Source organism: Rhineura floridana, chromosome 15 (assembly GCF_030035675.1).
Source record: "Rhineura floridana isolate rRhiFlo1 chromosome 15, rRhiFlo1.hap2, whole genome shotgun sequence".
Classification (NCBI taxonomy): domain Eukaryota; kingdom Metazoa; phylum Chordata; class Lepidosauria; order Squamata; family Rhineuridae; genus Rhineura; species Rhineura floridana.
The window spans coordinates 18,962,948-18,978,681 of NC_084494.1; the positions used below are offsets into that span (position 1 = coordinate 18,962,948).

The following is a 15,734-nucleotide window of genomic DNA, read 5'->3' on the forward strand; positions in this document are numbered from 1 at the left end:
AGCCCAGGGTCGCAAACGTAAAACAGCAATGAAAAGCAAAGCAATCTAAAAACAGCCAAAAATATTCTAAAAACACAGTTACAGCTTAAAAACATTCTACACAAGACACACTCCTGGCCTCTAACTGGCCATTCAGAACCCTAAAAGAGCACAATAGGCAAGATGGGGTGGGGAACAGCAACTCTGATCAGGTGAATTGGCAGTTATCCTCATTGAACCCGTCCTGCTCATGAGTTCAGCCTTCACTGCACTCAGTCCTACGGCCCTCAGCCACATACTTCCACCATTTCCTGCTGAACGAGAGCTGGAGAACCTTTTTGGCCTAACAGGCCAGATCCTTATCTGTCCCCACCTCCGCAGCCCAACTTTGTTAAGTGGGTGGAATAATCCACCTGTAAATTGCCTGATGTCATTACAAAATCAGATGAGAAGCAGATGGGTTGCCCCTAGGGATGGAGGAGAATATTCACTAAATCAGATTTAATACTGGATTTTGACATAATCTGACAATCCACACTGTTTTTGGACTTGCATTGATTTCTGCAGCAGGTCGCAGGTGTCAACAGCAGATTTTTTGAAAACAAATCCAATCCAAATGTTACGTTATTGTCTTTGTAATAAGCTTTCCTCTACACTGATGCATTTTTAACTTAACTCAGTGGAACAAGTCCCTACATCATAAGCATTTTCATTAGCATTTTTGTTAGCAGTTACTTTTGTTTGCTGAGAAAAACCATGAATCGGCAATAGCGCAAACAACTGAGAACAAAAAATGGCAGATCGGTACTGAACACCGGACTGTTGGAATTCAAATGGATAGGAACCAGCTACCAAACCCCATCCCTAGTTGTCCCACCCACCTGTCAAAGGCCCTTGAGCAGCACTTGCCAAGCACCCAACAATCAGATGGTGGCTGCATGCTCAGGAGCCACAGTACAAGGGGCTATTGCCAGCCCTATGCTTGCCAGCGCCAAAACTGCTTTCTGCAGGGACTGAGTTCCTCATGGAGAACTTAGTTAAGCTCATTCAGCCATGTCTCTACCTGTCCCACATCTGATGTCACATACGACTTCCAGTGTGGGGCATATGGATGCGGTTTGTGGCAAACAGCCCCACGGGCCGAATTTGGCCTGTGGGCTGGAGGTTGCCCACCCCTTTGTTAAGCCCTAGCCTTGATCCTCTTACTATTCAATACACAGAAGTGGGACCTTCAACAAGATGTTGCAACATAGAGTGCTCCAGTTTAGTGTGCCTTCCAGCCAGCGTGCCATGCCTACTCAACAGGGCTGTGGAGTCGGTACGCCAGACCTTCAACTCCGACTCCTCTATTTTTCTACTGTCCGACTCCGACTCCTTCATAAATGGCAAATGTACATTAACTAGTAATAACAAATTTACTGTAGTAAAATGGTAGCACAAGGCATTTCATCACCACCACATGAATCCAGAGCTTGGAAAAGTTACTTTTTTAAACTACAACTCCCATCAGCCCCAGGGATTGGGCTCATGGGAGTTGTAGTTCAAAAAAGTAACTTTTCCAAACTCTGGATTCATGTGGTGGTGATGATGAAATGCCTTGTGCTACCATTTTACTACAGTAAATTTGTTATTACTAGTTAATATACATTTGCCATTTATGAAGGAGTCGGAGTCGGAACATTTCTACCGACTCCAACTTCACCCAAAATTGCTTCCAACTCCACGACTCTGACTCCACAGCCCTGTTTCTCAAGATGCTCCATTCCACTCCACCTCCCTCACACCACTAAAAACACTCAGCAAACTGTGGCTACTGAGCATTCTCAGTCCTCAATGGGTTGTTTGGGAAGGGGGAGTTTTTCCTCTTAGGATTTTTTCCCTAAATAGATTTGCACACTTCTCACAAATGGCACTCAGCACCTGAGTTTGCTATAAAAAGTGATGTCTCCCCAACCTCATCTGAGTATAGGCAAGTGGTACTTTTGTTCACTAGGGTAGATGACTGCAAGAACTCTCTCTCTGGAGTCTCTTTAAACACTTAAAAGTCAAGATTTAAGCCAAACTCTAGGAGGTCATATGCATCCATGGACATAACTGCATAAGCAGAACTTATTTGCTTAGGGCAGCATCCAACTAATGTGGCCCTTCAACACAAGGATTCCAACTTGTGCAATAGGATTCCTCCCTCCTCCCCCACACCTTCCCCAGACCTGCTCTGGAAGGTTGGGAGAACCCCTAGAACAGATTTAAGAAGTGTGAAGGGGGAGGAGAGAAAAATCCTATTGTGCAGGTGGAAACCACTGCAGAAGGAGCCCTGATTTAAGGCTACTTTGAGTACAACACCGAATTAGGAGCAGATACGCACAAACTAATCATATCCCTAAAAAGGCAAGAAAGCTGCAACATAAATGCAACCACAACTCAATTTACACTTCCAGAAGCAAAACCTTCATCAGCATTTTCCCCAGGTCAAATTCCCCTGAGAAGGTGTGCATGGAAGAGTAGTTACATTGGGCTCCCAGGACCAAATCTCAACTTAAAAATACAGCACCATAAAGCCAACAAAAGGTGGAGTTCCTTAGTTCATCTGTGACCTGGAAACATCATGAGGTCATCAGGCCAAGAAGGAATTCCAACCATGATCTAAAAAGTAGGTCAGCGTGAGCTTATGGGAAGAGCGAGTCTTCTGGAAGAAGAGCAAAGCCTTGTTTGGGGATGAAATCAAACAGTGGCCATGATTTTTTACCTTGTTTTTTGCTGTCTGCAAAATGAGGACAAAGTGACTTACCCTCGAGAGAACTGGAGGGGGGGGGAGAGAGAAAGTGGATAAGGAGAGGATTTTTCTCCCTCTCTCCCAATATTAGAACTCAGGGCCATTGAATGAAGCTGAGTGCTGGAAGATTCAGGACAGACAAAAGCAAGCACTTCTTCACCCAGCAAAGAATTTAACTATGGAATTTTCTTTTCCAAGATGAAGCGATGATGGCCACCACCTTGGATGGCTTTAAAAGTGGATTGGGCAGGTTCAGGCAGGATAAGGCTGTCACTGATTACTAGTCACAATGGCTAGCTTCTGCCTCCACTGTTAGAGGCAGTCTGCCTATGAATGCCAGTTGCTGGGGATCACAAGTCAGGAGAGCACTATTGTGTTCAGGTCTTGCTTGCCGGCTTTTCATAAGCATCTGGCTGGCCACTGTGAGAACAGGATGCTGGACAAGATGGATCTGATCCAGCAGAGCTTTTCTTATGAGGTCAGACAGGTTAATTATATCGCATTTCTGCTGATCCATAGGTAAGATGCAATAGCCTTAACCAAGTGTGTGCCAATACCGTCCTGGGGAGAGGCACTATACTCTGCTGGTATGAGAACCTCCTTGTGGAGGCAGATACCGCAATGCACAGAGTTCTTGAGCCACAACTTCCTCTGGGCAATGAAGCTCCTAATACTCTGCAATCTGCCAAACAAGAACATTCTGTTGCTTCATTTCCCCTCTCAACAGGGCCTGCATAACATTGCCAAGCAAATAAAAACAATGGCCCACTCAAGGCAAAAGCTACATCAAAATCTGAAGTACACACAGCCAGTAGCATAGTGGTCAGAATGATGAAGTATACACAGCCAGTGGCATAGTAGTCGGAATGATGGACTAGGACCTGTGAGACCAGGGTTCAAATCCCCACTCAACCATCAGTAGGACCTGGAAGACCAGGGTTCAAATACCCACTCAACCCCACTCACTGGGCAATCTTGGGCCAATCACTGTCTCTTAGCCTAACCTACCTCACAGGACTGATGTGAGGATAAAATTGAGAGGGAAAAGAACCTTGTACACCACCTTGAACTCCTTGGAAGGAAGGTAGGATATAAATGCAATAACAAACAAATAAGCAATGATATATCTAAATGTTTTGATACTTTCTTCCATCCCACATAAAAAAAAAGCTTATCTATGATTATGTTTATTGCTGGGGGTTGGAGCTAATGTTAGTCCTACAAGTTGACCCATAAAAAGTATAGACAAGGCTAACTTGGGTCCATTAATTTCAGTGGGTCTGTGTATATGACCCTCCGTGGCGCAGAGTGGTAAGCGGTGGTAACACAGCCGAAGCTCTGCTCACGGCCGGAGTTCGATTCCAACAGAAGGAGGAAGTCGAATCTCCGGTAAAAGGGGTCGAGGTCCACTCAGCCTTCCATCCATCCGTGGTCGGTAAAATGAGTACCCGGCATATGCTGGAGCGTAAAGAAAGGCCGGGGAAGGAACTGGCAATCCCACCCCATATATACGGTCTGCCTAGTAAACGTCGCAAGACGTCACCCTAAGAGTCGGAAACGAGTCGTACTATAAGTGCGGGGACACCTTTACCTTTTTACCTTTACTCTGTGTATAACTTAGTTAGATACAACTCTGTATCTATGAAATGGATAGAATCTGAAGAGCAAGCCTGTTAGTTAACTTGGTCAAAGGTTACATTCAGTTGATGGATGTTGTACATATAAACATGCCTGCTTATTAATAAAATATCTGTTCTAATTACTACTTTGAATCTGGAACGTCATACACAAGACAACACAACATCAAGATGAAGCTTACAATCATTGGAGGGGAAGAGTATACAAAAGAGGCAGAATAACACACAGCTGCCCTTTGATCATCACCTGTCCAGCCCAGCACTGGCTGAGCACCCGGTAAGAGACAACAAGGAAGCAGTTCACAGGAGAGACATGAGGTCCAATGCACATGAAGTCCAATGCACATGAATCTAATTGCTACACCCGACAGGTAGCCTGTGATCATCAAGGGCACCCAGCCCAGGAGCATTATTATTTAGCATTATTTACCTTTATCTTTTATATTCTGCCTCCTGGTACCCAAATAAATTGGCCCACGAAGCTATTCACAATCATAAGGCAACAATGATTTCAGATTCAAGATGCATCCAAGATCCATTTGAAGCACAAACTTTGAGATTTTTAGCAAGGCAGAATATACATTTATTAAAATGATATATGGAGTTGGGAACCTCAGGCCCTCCAGATGTTGCTGGACTACAACTCCCATCATCCCTGACCATTGTTCATGCTGACTGGGCCTGATGGGAAGTTCAACAACATCTGAAAACCACTGGTTCCCAACCCCCCATAAATATGATCATGATTGCTGAGAACTGACTCTGCAGTCGGGGAAAAAAGTTAACATGGACATGAGTCAGCTTGAATCCACCTCTGAGGGACACTCTGGGAGAACCCTGAGGATGCAAGATTGACCATGTACACAAGACTTTTGAAAGAAAATTAAGAACACAGCCAAAGAAAGCCTAAACAATTTATTTAATTGGACCAATGTGTATGCATGCAAGCTTTCCAGTTTCACATAAATTTCATCAGACTTTTTTGTCATGCTGTACTAGAGCAGACCCTCAAGTAGCAGCATAATGAAATATGTGTTGGCAACACAAGAGGCTTGCGGAAGAGTTGAAAGAGTAGAGTCTCTGCAGCCCATGTTCAGCACTACACTGCTCTGGCTCCAAGATATTTCCAGAGATGCCCCAGAGACTGCAAAGCATTCAGAAAGTAAGCAGCTATCAGTTGTACTAGACTGAAAATTTGCAATGGATAATTCTCACCATCACCCAAGATTGTCATTCTCAAAGTTTTGTGTGCACTTATGCTGGAACCAAAGTATTTTTACAAGCGAGATTACAAACTATGATTTGTAATCCAAAGTGCATTACTCAGTGGGGAAGGGAGCAACATTGACATTCTGGTCAGAGGACATTTCACTTTCAATCTCGTAAGAAAAGCATCACTACTGAAAATAGCCTCTAACCAGGTTTTTTTGGAATGACCTTCAGGGTGGTTTTTTGGGGTTTTATTTTTAAAGACTGAAATACACTGGATTGTTTCTAATTAAGTCATATTCAAAGTAGTCCCATTGAATTCAGTGGATTTAAGTAATCCACTAACTTGTCCATCAATTAAAATGGATCTGTTCTGCATAGGACTTAGCCAGGTTCAAGCCACTTTTTGAATTTCCTGTATTTAGATTGCAAATGCAAAGCATATGTTGGAGAACGTATGTTCTGTTCCAAAAGTGACTCTTCTGACTTCTGCTCTACATTAATAGTCTTATATGCACACAAACTAGGATAAGAAAGATTCAGAGGAAATTTTTACTGTCATGTATGAAAATACCCCAAATGTTAGGGCTGCTATTAAAATCATACAATAGTAAAGTTGGAAGGGTCCCATAAGGTCATTAAGTCCAACCCCCCACTCAATGCAGGAATCCAACTTAAATGTATTTACATCATACTGATGACAGGACATTTCTATACTTGTGGATCAATTCCCTGTAGCAGGAGTGGGAAACCTTTGGCCTTCCAGATGTTTCTGAATTGCAACTCCTATCAATCCCAGCAAGCATGGCCAAGGGCCAGGGATTATGTGAGTTGTAATACATCTGGAGGGCCAAAGGTTCCCCACAGCTGCTCCATAGGCTTGATTCCAAATTGGCTAGGTAAACATGAAGTTTCATGGCAAGCAAGACAACCAACTGCCAAAAAAAGCAAATGCATCACCACACACCTCAAAGAGGACATCAATTTGTGCACATATTTCCATACAGAGATGTACATTTAGAAACAACTACTGCCATTCAACCAGAAATAAAGTACATCTCACCATAGTGAGAAAGACTGTGATCAGCTGGCCTGTGCGTCTGCACAGTCGGTTGTCCAGGTGTTAATAGCGGATGGGCAACTTTAAGGCTCTTCACGCTCTCCCTTCATCTTTCCTACAAGAGGTAGTGATACTCCCCAACTTGGATGGCTTTAAAAGAGGATTAGACAAATTCATGGAGGGTAAATGGCTAGTAGCCACAATGGCTGTGCTCTACCTCCACAATCAGAGGCAGTATACATCTGAGTACCAGCTGCAGGAAAACTGCAGGGGCCCTCAGGTCCTGCTTGCAGGCTTCCCATGGGCATCTGGTTAGCCACTGTGAGAACAGGATGCTGGACTAGACAGGCCGCTGGCCTGATCCAGCAGGACTCTTCTTATGTTCCTATGTTACAACCAGACTTGGATCTGACAGCACTTCAAACAGAGGATGCTTTCAAATAGAGGACTGTCTTCTGTAAAACAGGACACATGGTCATCCTAATGGTGATCATTCAGAAAAAACACTCATCTCTTCCCTCCCCCATGCCAAGAATTCACTGCTGGTTCACACAGTGTTGGCACATGTGCACTAGTAGTTCCACATGCACGGCCTTAGCATATCGTTCCCAGGAAATGTAATTCCCAGAGCCAGTCATGGTAAAGAACCATGTGGAAATTTCACTGTCCCCCCTCCCCTCTCAAAACCCCAAAACCAAGAGAGGATTTTACATCTGGACAGAGGACAACTATGATATAATGTTCAGTGGGGAGAGAGCTAATCCAAGTAGAGAAGAAGCTCACCCAGCAAAAGCCTGTTTGGTCGGGTCACAGCAAAAATATGTATTCCAAACTAGGCAAGTACAAGTTGTCATTATGTAGCCTATTAAGGATCCAGGTGTTCTGAAGGCTTCAACCATCATTTTACTTTACAGATGTTCACTGTGCTATACTTTGTGAGTTCCTGCCTCAGGATGCAAGATCTTTCAGGCAGAAGTTTTGTGGCACTATTATTTTCAGGGCTAGCCCTACCATCAAAGTGGGGTGGCTGCCTCACGTAGCAGATGCTTTGGGAGGGCAGGCAGTGGCAGCAGCAGCAGCCCCCATGGGCATATCCCTCTCTTTGAAGGCCAATAACTGTAATTAAAGACAGTCGCCATTTCACACACACAAGATGTCTGGCATTTAATTACTTGGGGAAGGCCACAGATACCAAGATAACAAGAAATAACTGAGGGCCAAGCTAGACAAAACATTAGTCTGGTTAGCACATTAATACTAAGACATGGTTAGGTTCTGTAAGCCACGAGTTAACTGCAAGTTGTCCCACAGGTGATCAAACAAACCATAGCTTGTTTCATTAAATTTTTGATTTGTCCTCCACGTATTCTTGCCTCATGCCCCTGTCACTTAGCCAGTGTCTGTGGTGGGTGGCTGACCAAACCACAGTTAAGGGTGCTCAGCTCACACATTAATTCCAAGCCATAGCTAAAGCAAACTAAAATACAAAAGCCAACAACAAACCATAGCTTGTTGGCAGTAAACACCACTGTAGATAAGCCTCTGCAGGCAGGCTTCAGACAATCAAACAAACCCCAGTTTAATAAAATCACAGCTTAGGATTGTGTGGAAACGAGAGCATTCAGTGTATAAAGACCATTTTTATCCCATATTTCCTCCAAGGAGCTCAAAGTGACATACATTTTACAATCACAACATCCAGGTAAGGTAGGTTAGGCTGGGAAATGGGTAAGTCACTATCTCCCAGCCTAAGATCGCTGAGTGAGCTTCATACTAGTCAAACACATGCATGGGTTCTCTGTTCCAAAATATCAGCTGTGGGGTTGAAGTAGAGAATAAGGGCAAAGGGGGGATCCCTTCCCCTATACTAGAGCCTTGATAATCTCTCCCCCCCCCCCGTTGTCCTGGAAGGGAAGTTGCCTTAAGCACCAATAGCATCTTTCCAGAGAGGATGGTTTTGCTGAGATGATGGAGGGGAGGGGGGAGAGAGAGAAATAATTAAGCCCCTGGACCCAGTTCCTTCCACCACAACCCTCCAAACTACTTTTTTTAAAAAACAAAATGATAGATCCACATTGAATGCAGTCACACATTTAACATATTTTCTGATTTGAATCTGGGACAGCTTTGGGTCTCTTCCCACGTTGAATTTCAAGGCAGAGTATGCAAGAATCAAATTTGGACGTTAAGAGGAAACTGCAGGGGCGTACAGAGACTAGACTGTACTTGTACATTGTTTTTGTAATTTATATATCTTGCTTCTGATTTCCCCCTCCCTTAATTATATCTTAGGTTGCTGCTGTTATATAGGTATGGCATTTTACAGTTGAACCTGAGATAAGTAGGTCATAACTTACGTTGTGAGACTTTGTATTTTACTGAGTATTTCTCATTATAATTGCTTTAATTTTTTATATTGTATAGATATTACGTTAAGTATTGATGTATATTGTTTTTTCCATTCTGTGTTGTAAACCACCCTGGGGTCTCTTGATGAAGGGTGGTATATAAGTGGAATAAAATAAATAAATAAATAAATAAATAAATCAACACAAACCTCCAGCTCCTCACTAAGGTGTCCTTTTGACCAGCATTTTTAAGGGGCCACCTCAAAACATTTGAGACAAGTAAAATCGTCATACAGAAACACATCAGGAGGGGCTACTGGGAGCTCTCTGTAGGGCACATGTCCCCTCTAGACAAACGCGGATTTGCCCTGTATCACGGGTAAACTGGCCCTCTTGGCTCAAAAAGAGCCTGAGAGTTCATCTCAGTCCCTGTCCTTAGAGAAGTATGTGCCAAAAGACGCTTAAAAGAAGGTGGAAGTCCTGATCAAGACGGCAGGAGGATTGAAGATGCTTTCTAGGAACTGCACTGGTAGGGGTAGGGCTTGGGGGGGGAGGGTTAGAAGCTCAGGAAGCTACCTTATATCGAGTCTATACTGATCCATCAGTACACTGACTGGCAGCAGTCACTCCAGGGCTACAGGCAAAGGACATCCCCAGTATTACCAGGAAATGTTGGGGACTGACTGACCCTGGGACCTTCTGCATGCAAGAGCTGAAACTCTGCCACTGAGCTATCGCCTTTCCTCAACGGAAGGCTCCATAAAGTTTATGGGAAAGCGGCAAAAAGCTAGGAACGCGGAACTAAACCTACCTTCCTCTGTGTAATTACCTGCAAAAGTAAGCCGTACGGAGAGCATGCTAGGGCGGCTTACTTCTGAGTAAATAAGCTTCGGCGTCAACACGCTGTTCAGGTGTGCACCGCCCGACGCACAAAAACAAGACAACTGTGCCCATTCTATATACACAAAAAAGCACAATTTGTACATATAGGAGTGGGCGATCTTGGTTGCTCCCCAGTCCCTTCCCCCCCCAAAGGTCCTCCTTTCCCCCTCCGCCAGCTCCACGTCCTTCGTCGCTCACCTCTTCCAGCGCCGCCACGGCCCCCCGGCACTTCTGCATTTTGGAGGTGAAGGCAGAAGCCGCCGGCGAGCTGAGATCCTCCGTAGTCACGGCCACGAACTCGGAGACGCTGATCTGCTCCGGCATGTTGCAAGCGACGTTACCTTGGAGATCGGGGAGCCTTCGCAGGAGGGGAGGAGGAGGGGGGAGGAGGGGAGAAAGTCATCCAAAAGCGGGAAAGAGGCGGCGAGGGGGAAAAGAAGAGAAAGGAGGTAAGAGTGATACGAGAGCCGAGCAGAACTAGGGAAAAGTAAAAAGAAGTGGAGGGAGTGGAGGATAGTTTTGCAAGATCCGTATCTTCCGCCCCTTCTGGTCAATTTTGTATCATATCCCCGCGGTTTGGCTTCCCTCCGGTGCGTAATTGACTAGAGGCGCCTCTTCTCCGATCTCTTGTAAGTTTCTCTTCGCTCCCTCTGAGCCTGGCTGGTTGGAACAGAGGCTTTCATGGCGGTCACGTGGGGATATTGTTACGACGCCGCTGCCTGCGAGCCTGCAAGCGCGGATTTTTGGCCCAAAGCCTGTTAAAGGCAACGTGCACCCAGTTCCTTCATCTCAAGCCGTGGAGATCCTCCCTGAAAAACAACAATCCTAGCAACGCAGAGCTAAATCGGTCCCTGCAAAAACAATGCTGCCGTGCGGCCTGATCCAGCATGTGTTTTACTCGCAAGCAAGGGCCCACTCATTAAGTTGAATGGGACTTACTCCCTCCCAAATTGGTTTTGCAAAGGCAGGTTTGTTGTTGCACCTCTAGCCTGTGCATGTTTACTCAGAGGAAAATCCCATCAGCGATTTCGTCTTTACTCTCCAGGGAGCCCAGAACGATGACATTTGTTATTTTTATTTTTTTCCGCGTTTTTACCTTCCCCTCCAGAGATGATTTAAAGAGCCGGAAAGGATTTTGCAGGGCGATTCTGGTTGGAAAGAGTTCTGGCCACCTGTCTGAGTAAGCCTCGCGGAACACAATGGCATTTGCTTCCGAGTAAACATGTATGTGGGATCAGGCTGCACGAACACTATAAATAAATAAACGCCTTTTGGTCTGATCCAGAGCTTGTTTAGACGGAAATAAATCCTATTTTCAGCGGGCTTTGCTCCCAACCAAATGTGCAAAGGAAGGAACGGAGCCTTTAACGGAGGGATGATGAGGAATCTTTGGCCCTCCAGATCTCGTCGGACTCTTAACAGCCTCAGCCAGCAGCCTCAATGTTCAGTGATGATGGACGCTGTAGTCCATCAACATTCCGAAGATCCATGTCTGCGTTAAAGTGCAAAATTAGAGGGCAAAAGCAGAGTTTTCGAAATCCAGATCCTCTAGACCAGGGGTTCCCAGACTGTGGTCTGTGTACCATTGGTGATCTGTGAGCTTCATTCAGGTGGTCCACGGACCACCACATGTCTGCTTTAAACATCTATATTGATTTTTATTTGTATTTTTATTGCTTCTTTTATGGTATTTATTACAATTTGCATTCCATAGCATTCAAACTGAAATATAATAACATAAAATATAAGATATAAAAGAAGCAATGAAGATACAATTAAAGACCATATCTAGCACATCGCATTACAATTGCTGCAACAGGCAGAAAAATCGTGAAGTGGTCCACCAAAATCATCAGCAATTTTCAAATGGTGGGAGGGGGGGAAGTTTAGGAACCACTGATCTAGAGCTCCCTTGTCCCTTTAAGAACCTTACAGAGAAAGAGAAACAGACTCAGTAGGTGTGGCTTATTTCAGCATTGCAGTATTCTAATCAGAGTAGGTGCACCTGGCAAGCCTCTTCTGTGAAACTTTTTAAGGTGCAAGAGTTCTCTCACTATCCGCTGCTGGACACTCTAGGCCAGCTTTTGCCAATCTGGTCTTTGGACTACAACTCCCATCAGCCTCAGCCAACACATGTTGGCTGGGGCTGATGGGAGTTGTAGTCCAAAAATCTAGAAGGCACCAGTTTGGAGAAGCGGGCTCTAGGCAATATCTGTCCTCCCTCTCCTTTCCCACATAAGTGCAACATATGTTAGTACATTTAAACAGTACAAAAAGAAAAGATTCATATCACTTTCAGTTTCGTTCCATTACATTCCCTTTTCCACAGAATAAAGAGATGTCAAAGTGTGATTTATCAAAACACCATCATGCAACCACTTAGAGAAAAACTTTCCGCTGTACAATAAAATAAATAAACTTGCTTAGGATTCTGTTTTCTTCCAATAATGTAAAAGCTGGATAATTCTAAGTCAGCAATCCTATGCAGTGTTTGCAGGGAACTGTGTTGGAACAAGGAGGTGGGGTGCTATAAGTCCTGTTGAAAACTATGAGACTTATTTCTGAGTAAACATTACAGGACTGGGCTGTAAAGCATTTCTCTCAAAAATTCTATTTCTGGATGGGGTTTTTTGCATGCTCATCAGAGCTAGTCCAGGGTCACATCCACACCATGCATTTTAAGCAGATGAGTTTACACACATGCCTCACACACACAAATCCTGAGAACTGTGGTTTGTTAAGGGTGCTGGGAATTGTATTCTATGAGGAGTAAACTCAGTTCCGGGGATCTGGGACAGGGGAAGCCTTTTGCTTTAAATGCACAGTGTGAATGTCACCTTCCATCCTCTCTGCTAAGCTACAGCAATTAGGCAAGTCTGGCAAAGACAAATCATCCAGCCCTCCAGGACAAATCACAATGCTACTTAACCCAAACAGGTTTTATTACAGAAGTGGACAAAATCAGAAACATAATCTGACAAATGGAGGAGGGGGGAACATGTCTAATTGCCAAATTAAGCTGCAGGTTTAAGATCACCTACTCGGGGAGTAAGCCCCTATTGAAATGAGCAACATTTCTAAGTAAACAAATGTGGGACCTGCAATAAAATGTTGCAACATAGAATACTCCTGTTCAGGGCACCAGCCAGCTATGCCTACCTCCAATATAGTCCAAACAAGTCCCCCTCTCCAGTCCCCCCCCCAAGCACTTAATCAGCATTTGGTGACCATTGAGCATGCTCAGTCTTCATTGAGCTGTTTGTTGGTGGGGATCTCCCCCTTATTTTTATTTTCTCTTTTTGAACTTCCACAAACCTTGGTGGTTCTCTCAAGCTTGCCGATATCACCCTTTTGTGTGTGAATACTTAAGGATCCACACTCAGAGAATCAGTTTGCTATTATAAATTATATCAGTGGTTCCCAAACTTTTTTCTCCATGGACCACTTGAAAATTGCCAAGGATCTTGGCTGACTACTTAATGATTTTTCTGCCTGTTGTAGCAATTGGTGCGATGTCAGGTGCTATATGATTTGTAATTGTATTTTATTGCTTCTTTTATTTCTTATATTGTTTCTCATATTTCTTTTATTGCTTTTTTCCCTTATATTCCATAGAATGCAAATTGTAATGCAATAAAATACAAAAGCCCCACTGGACTGCAGGAGACTTACTTTGCACAGGATTTCACTGCATCGAGTTCTGCTAGATGCAGCTTTTCCAATGACAACACTGCAGTGGTCAGCCTCTGCTTCTGGCTATGTCTAAAAAGGCCACAAGATGCCAACTAGAAAACACCTGCTTTGCATGCAGAAGGTCCCAGGTTCAATCCGCAGCATCTCCAAATAGGGTTAGGAGAGATTTTCTGCCTGAAACCCTGGAGAGCTGCTACCAGTCCATGTAGACAATACTCAGCTAGATGGACCAATGGTCTGACGCAGAATAAAGCAGCTTCCTATGTTGCTGTGAAACAAGATATTGCCAAGCTTGTATCAGCGCCAGTGCCGATGGCGTGTCACTCAAAGTCCACCCCTACAAGCATCCAGATTAGCTGGGGCTGTTTTGCCTCACTGAACTAAAGGGAGCATAGCTATTCTGTACAGGAGGGCAAAAGGGCCTGGGTGTGTGGTCTCTCAGTCACTAACCCGGCTTATTGTTGTCTGTCCTTTAAACGCTCTTCTAAAGTGCAGTCCAGCCTCTTTCACCATTATGGCTGTATGATCAAAAGGCCAGGAGGATGTGGCTGGGGAGATCCTTCTGCTCTCCTCACACTCACCCCACGTAAGCAATCTCTGCATCTAACAGCTTTCTCTCCCAAGGATAATCCACAGACATGCCCTCGTCTTGCCAAAACTACAGTGGGGATGGTGGAGAGTGTTCCCAAGGTCTCTCTCCCCCAGCAATGCAGTAAGATATGATACCTTGGGCATGTACACAAAGAAATAACACCCAAATGATTTAAAAATAAAAAGGGAACATAGCCACTGTAGGGTTGGCGCTGCTTCACTGACCCTGCTCTTTGCACCTTTGACACCTGAATAACAGGCAGAACATCACCAGGGAAAGCTTTCCCCACCATTGCAAGAAAACATTCAGCTGTTCCACTTCTGCCTGTTGCGCACAGACATTCTGCAAGGAAACAAAGTATTACTAATGGTCTAGAAAGCCCTCAACAGTGTGGGACTAGTTTATTTAAAGGATTGTCTTGCACCATCATATGTGCCCTCTCAACTGCTTTGATCTGCGGAACAGACACTTTAACAAGTGCCATCTAATGTTTGTTCCGCACTCGTAAGGAATGGATCCTTCAGTGTGGCAGCACCCACACTTTGGAACTCCCTGCCCATTGGTATTAGGCAGGCACTTTTGCTATATTGTTTTTAGTGCCTGCTAAAACCTTTTTTGTTTAGGCAAGCCTACCCAGACATCACAGACCCTCTGTGGCGCAGAGTGGTAAGCGGCGGTAACGCAGCCGAAGCTCTGCTCACGGCCGGAGTTCGATTCCAATGGAAGGAGGAAGTCGAATCTCCGGTAAAAGGGGTCGAGGTCAACTCAGCCTTCTATCCATCCGTGGTCGGTAAAATGAGTACCCTGCATATGCTGGGGGGTAAAGAAAGGCAGGGGACAGAACTGGCAATCCCACCCCATATATACGGTCTGCCTAGTAAACATTGCACGACATCACCCTAAGAGTCAGAAACGACTCGCATTATAAGTGTGGGGACACCTTTATCTTTTTACCCAGACGTATAATTCTGGCATGTCTTTTAACATATAGTTTTATTTTATTATGTATATTTTTAACTGATGATATTACTTATATTTTTAGTTTTTTGACTTGTTTTTTGACATCTGGTTTTTATTGGCATTTTAAATATATCTTTTATAGTTTATGTAAACCACATAGAGGTTTTGATGTTTAAGAAATCTATAAATCCTGTTAAATAAATAACAATTTATTTAGCTATTTCAGAAGGGAAACAAAACCAGAGCCTATTTGCACCTTAAAAGACTCCCAACAGATTTATTACAGAAGAAGCTTCTGTGGACTAGAGACCACTCGGTCAGGTGACTGAAGCATGTCTTCAGTTTGTAGATATACACCAGGGGCAGGGGACGGTTGGCAAGTGGAGTGAGCAGGGGCACAGCCCCTACTGTGTGTGTCTATAGTAACTAGCAAGTGGTCAGGATTGGGGACACAGTATGTGAGGAGGGGGAACTCTTCTGCCTTGGCACTGCTGTCCCAGTTACCATTGCTGCACCCCCCAAAACTGCTGATCACCCTGGGAAGGAAGCTGCAATTGGCACCAATAACGGGTTCACAGAGACAGAGTTAAACCTTCCTGTA

At 44.4% G+C, this 15,734-nt stretch overlaps 1 protein-coding gene across 2 annotated transcripts in view; it reads right to left on the minus strand.

The window, feature by feature from the left end:
* The window catches only part of ASAP3 (ArfGAP with SH3 domain, ankyrin repeat and PH domain 3), a 96,023-nt gene extending 85,378 nt beyond the window's left edge, over positions 1-10,645 (minus strand). The window contains exon 1 of one of the 2 annotated variants that reach the window (XM_061596661.1): positions 10,087-10,644. In XM_061596661.1, coding sequence (XP_061452645.1) covers positions 10,087-10,212 — 126 coding nt within the window. In that variant the 5' untranslated portion in view covers positions 10,213-10,644. Of the gene's footprint in view, positions 1-10,086 lie in introns of both variants that reach the window. The other variant, XM_061596662.1, reaches the window with a different exon arrangement.
* Between the last annotated feature and the right edge of the window lie 5,089 nt (positions 10,646-15,734).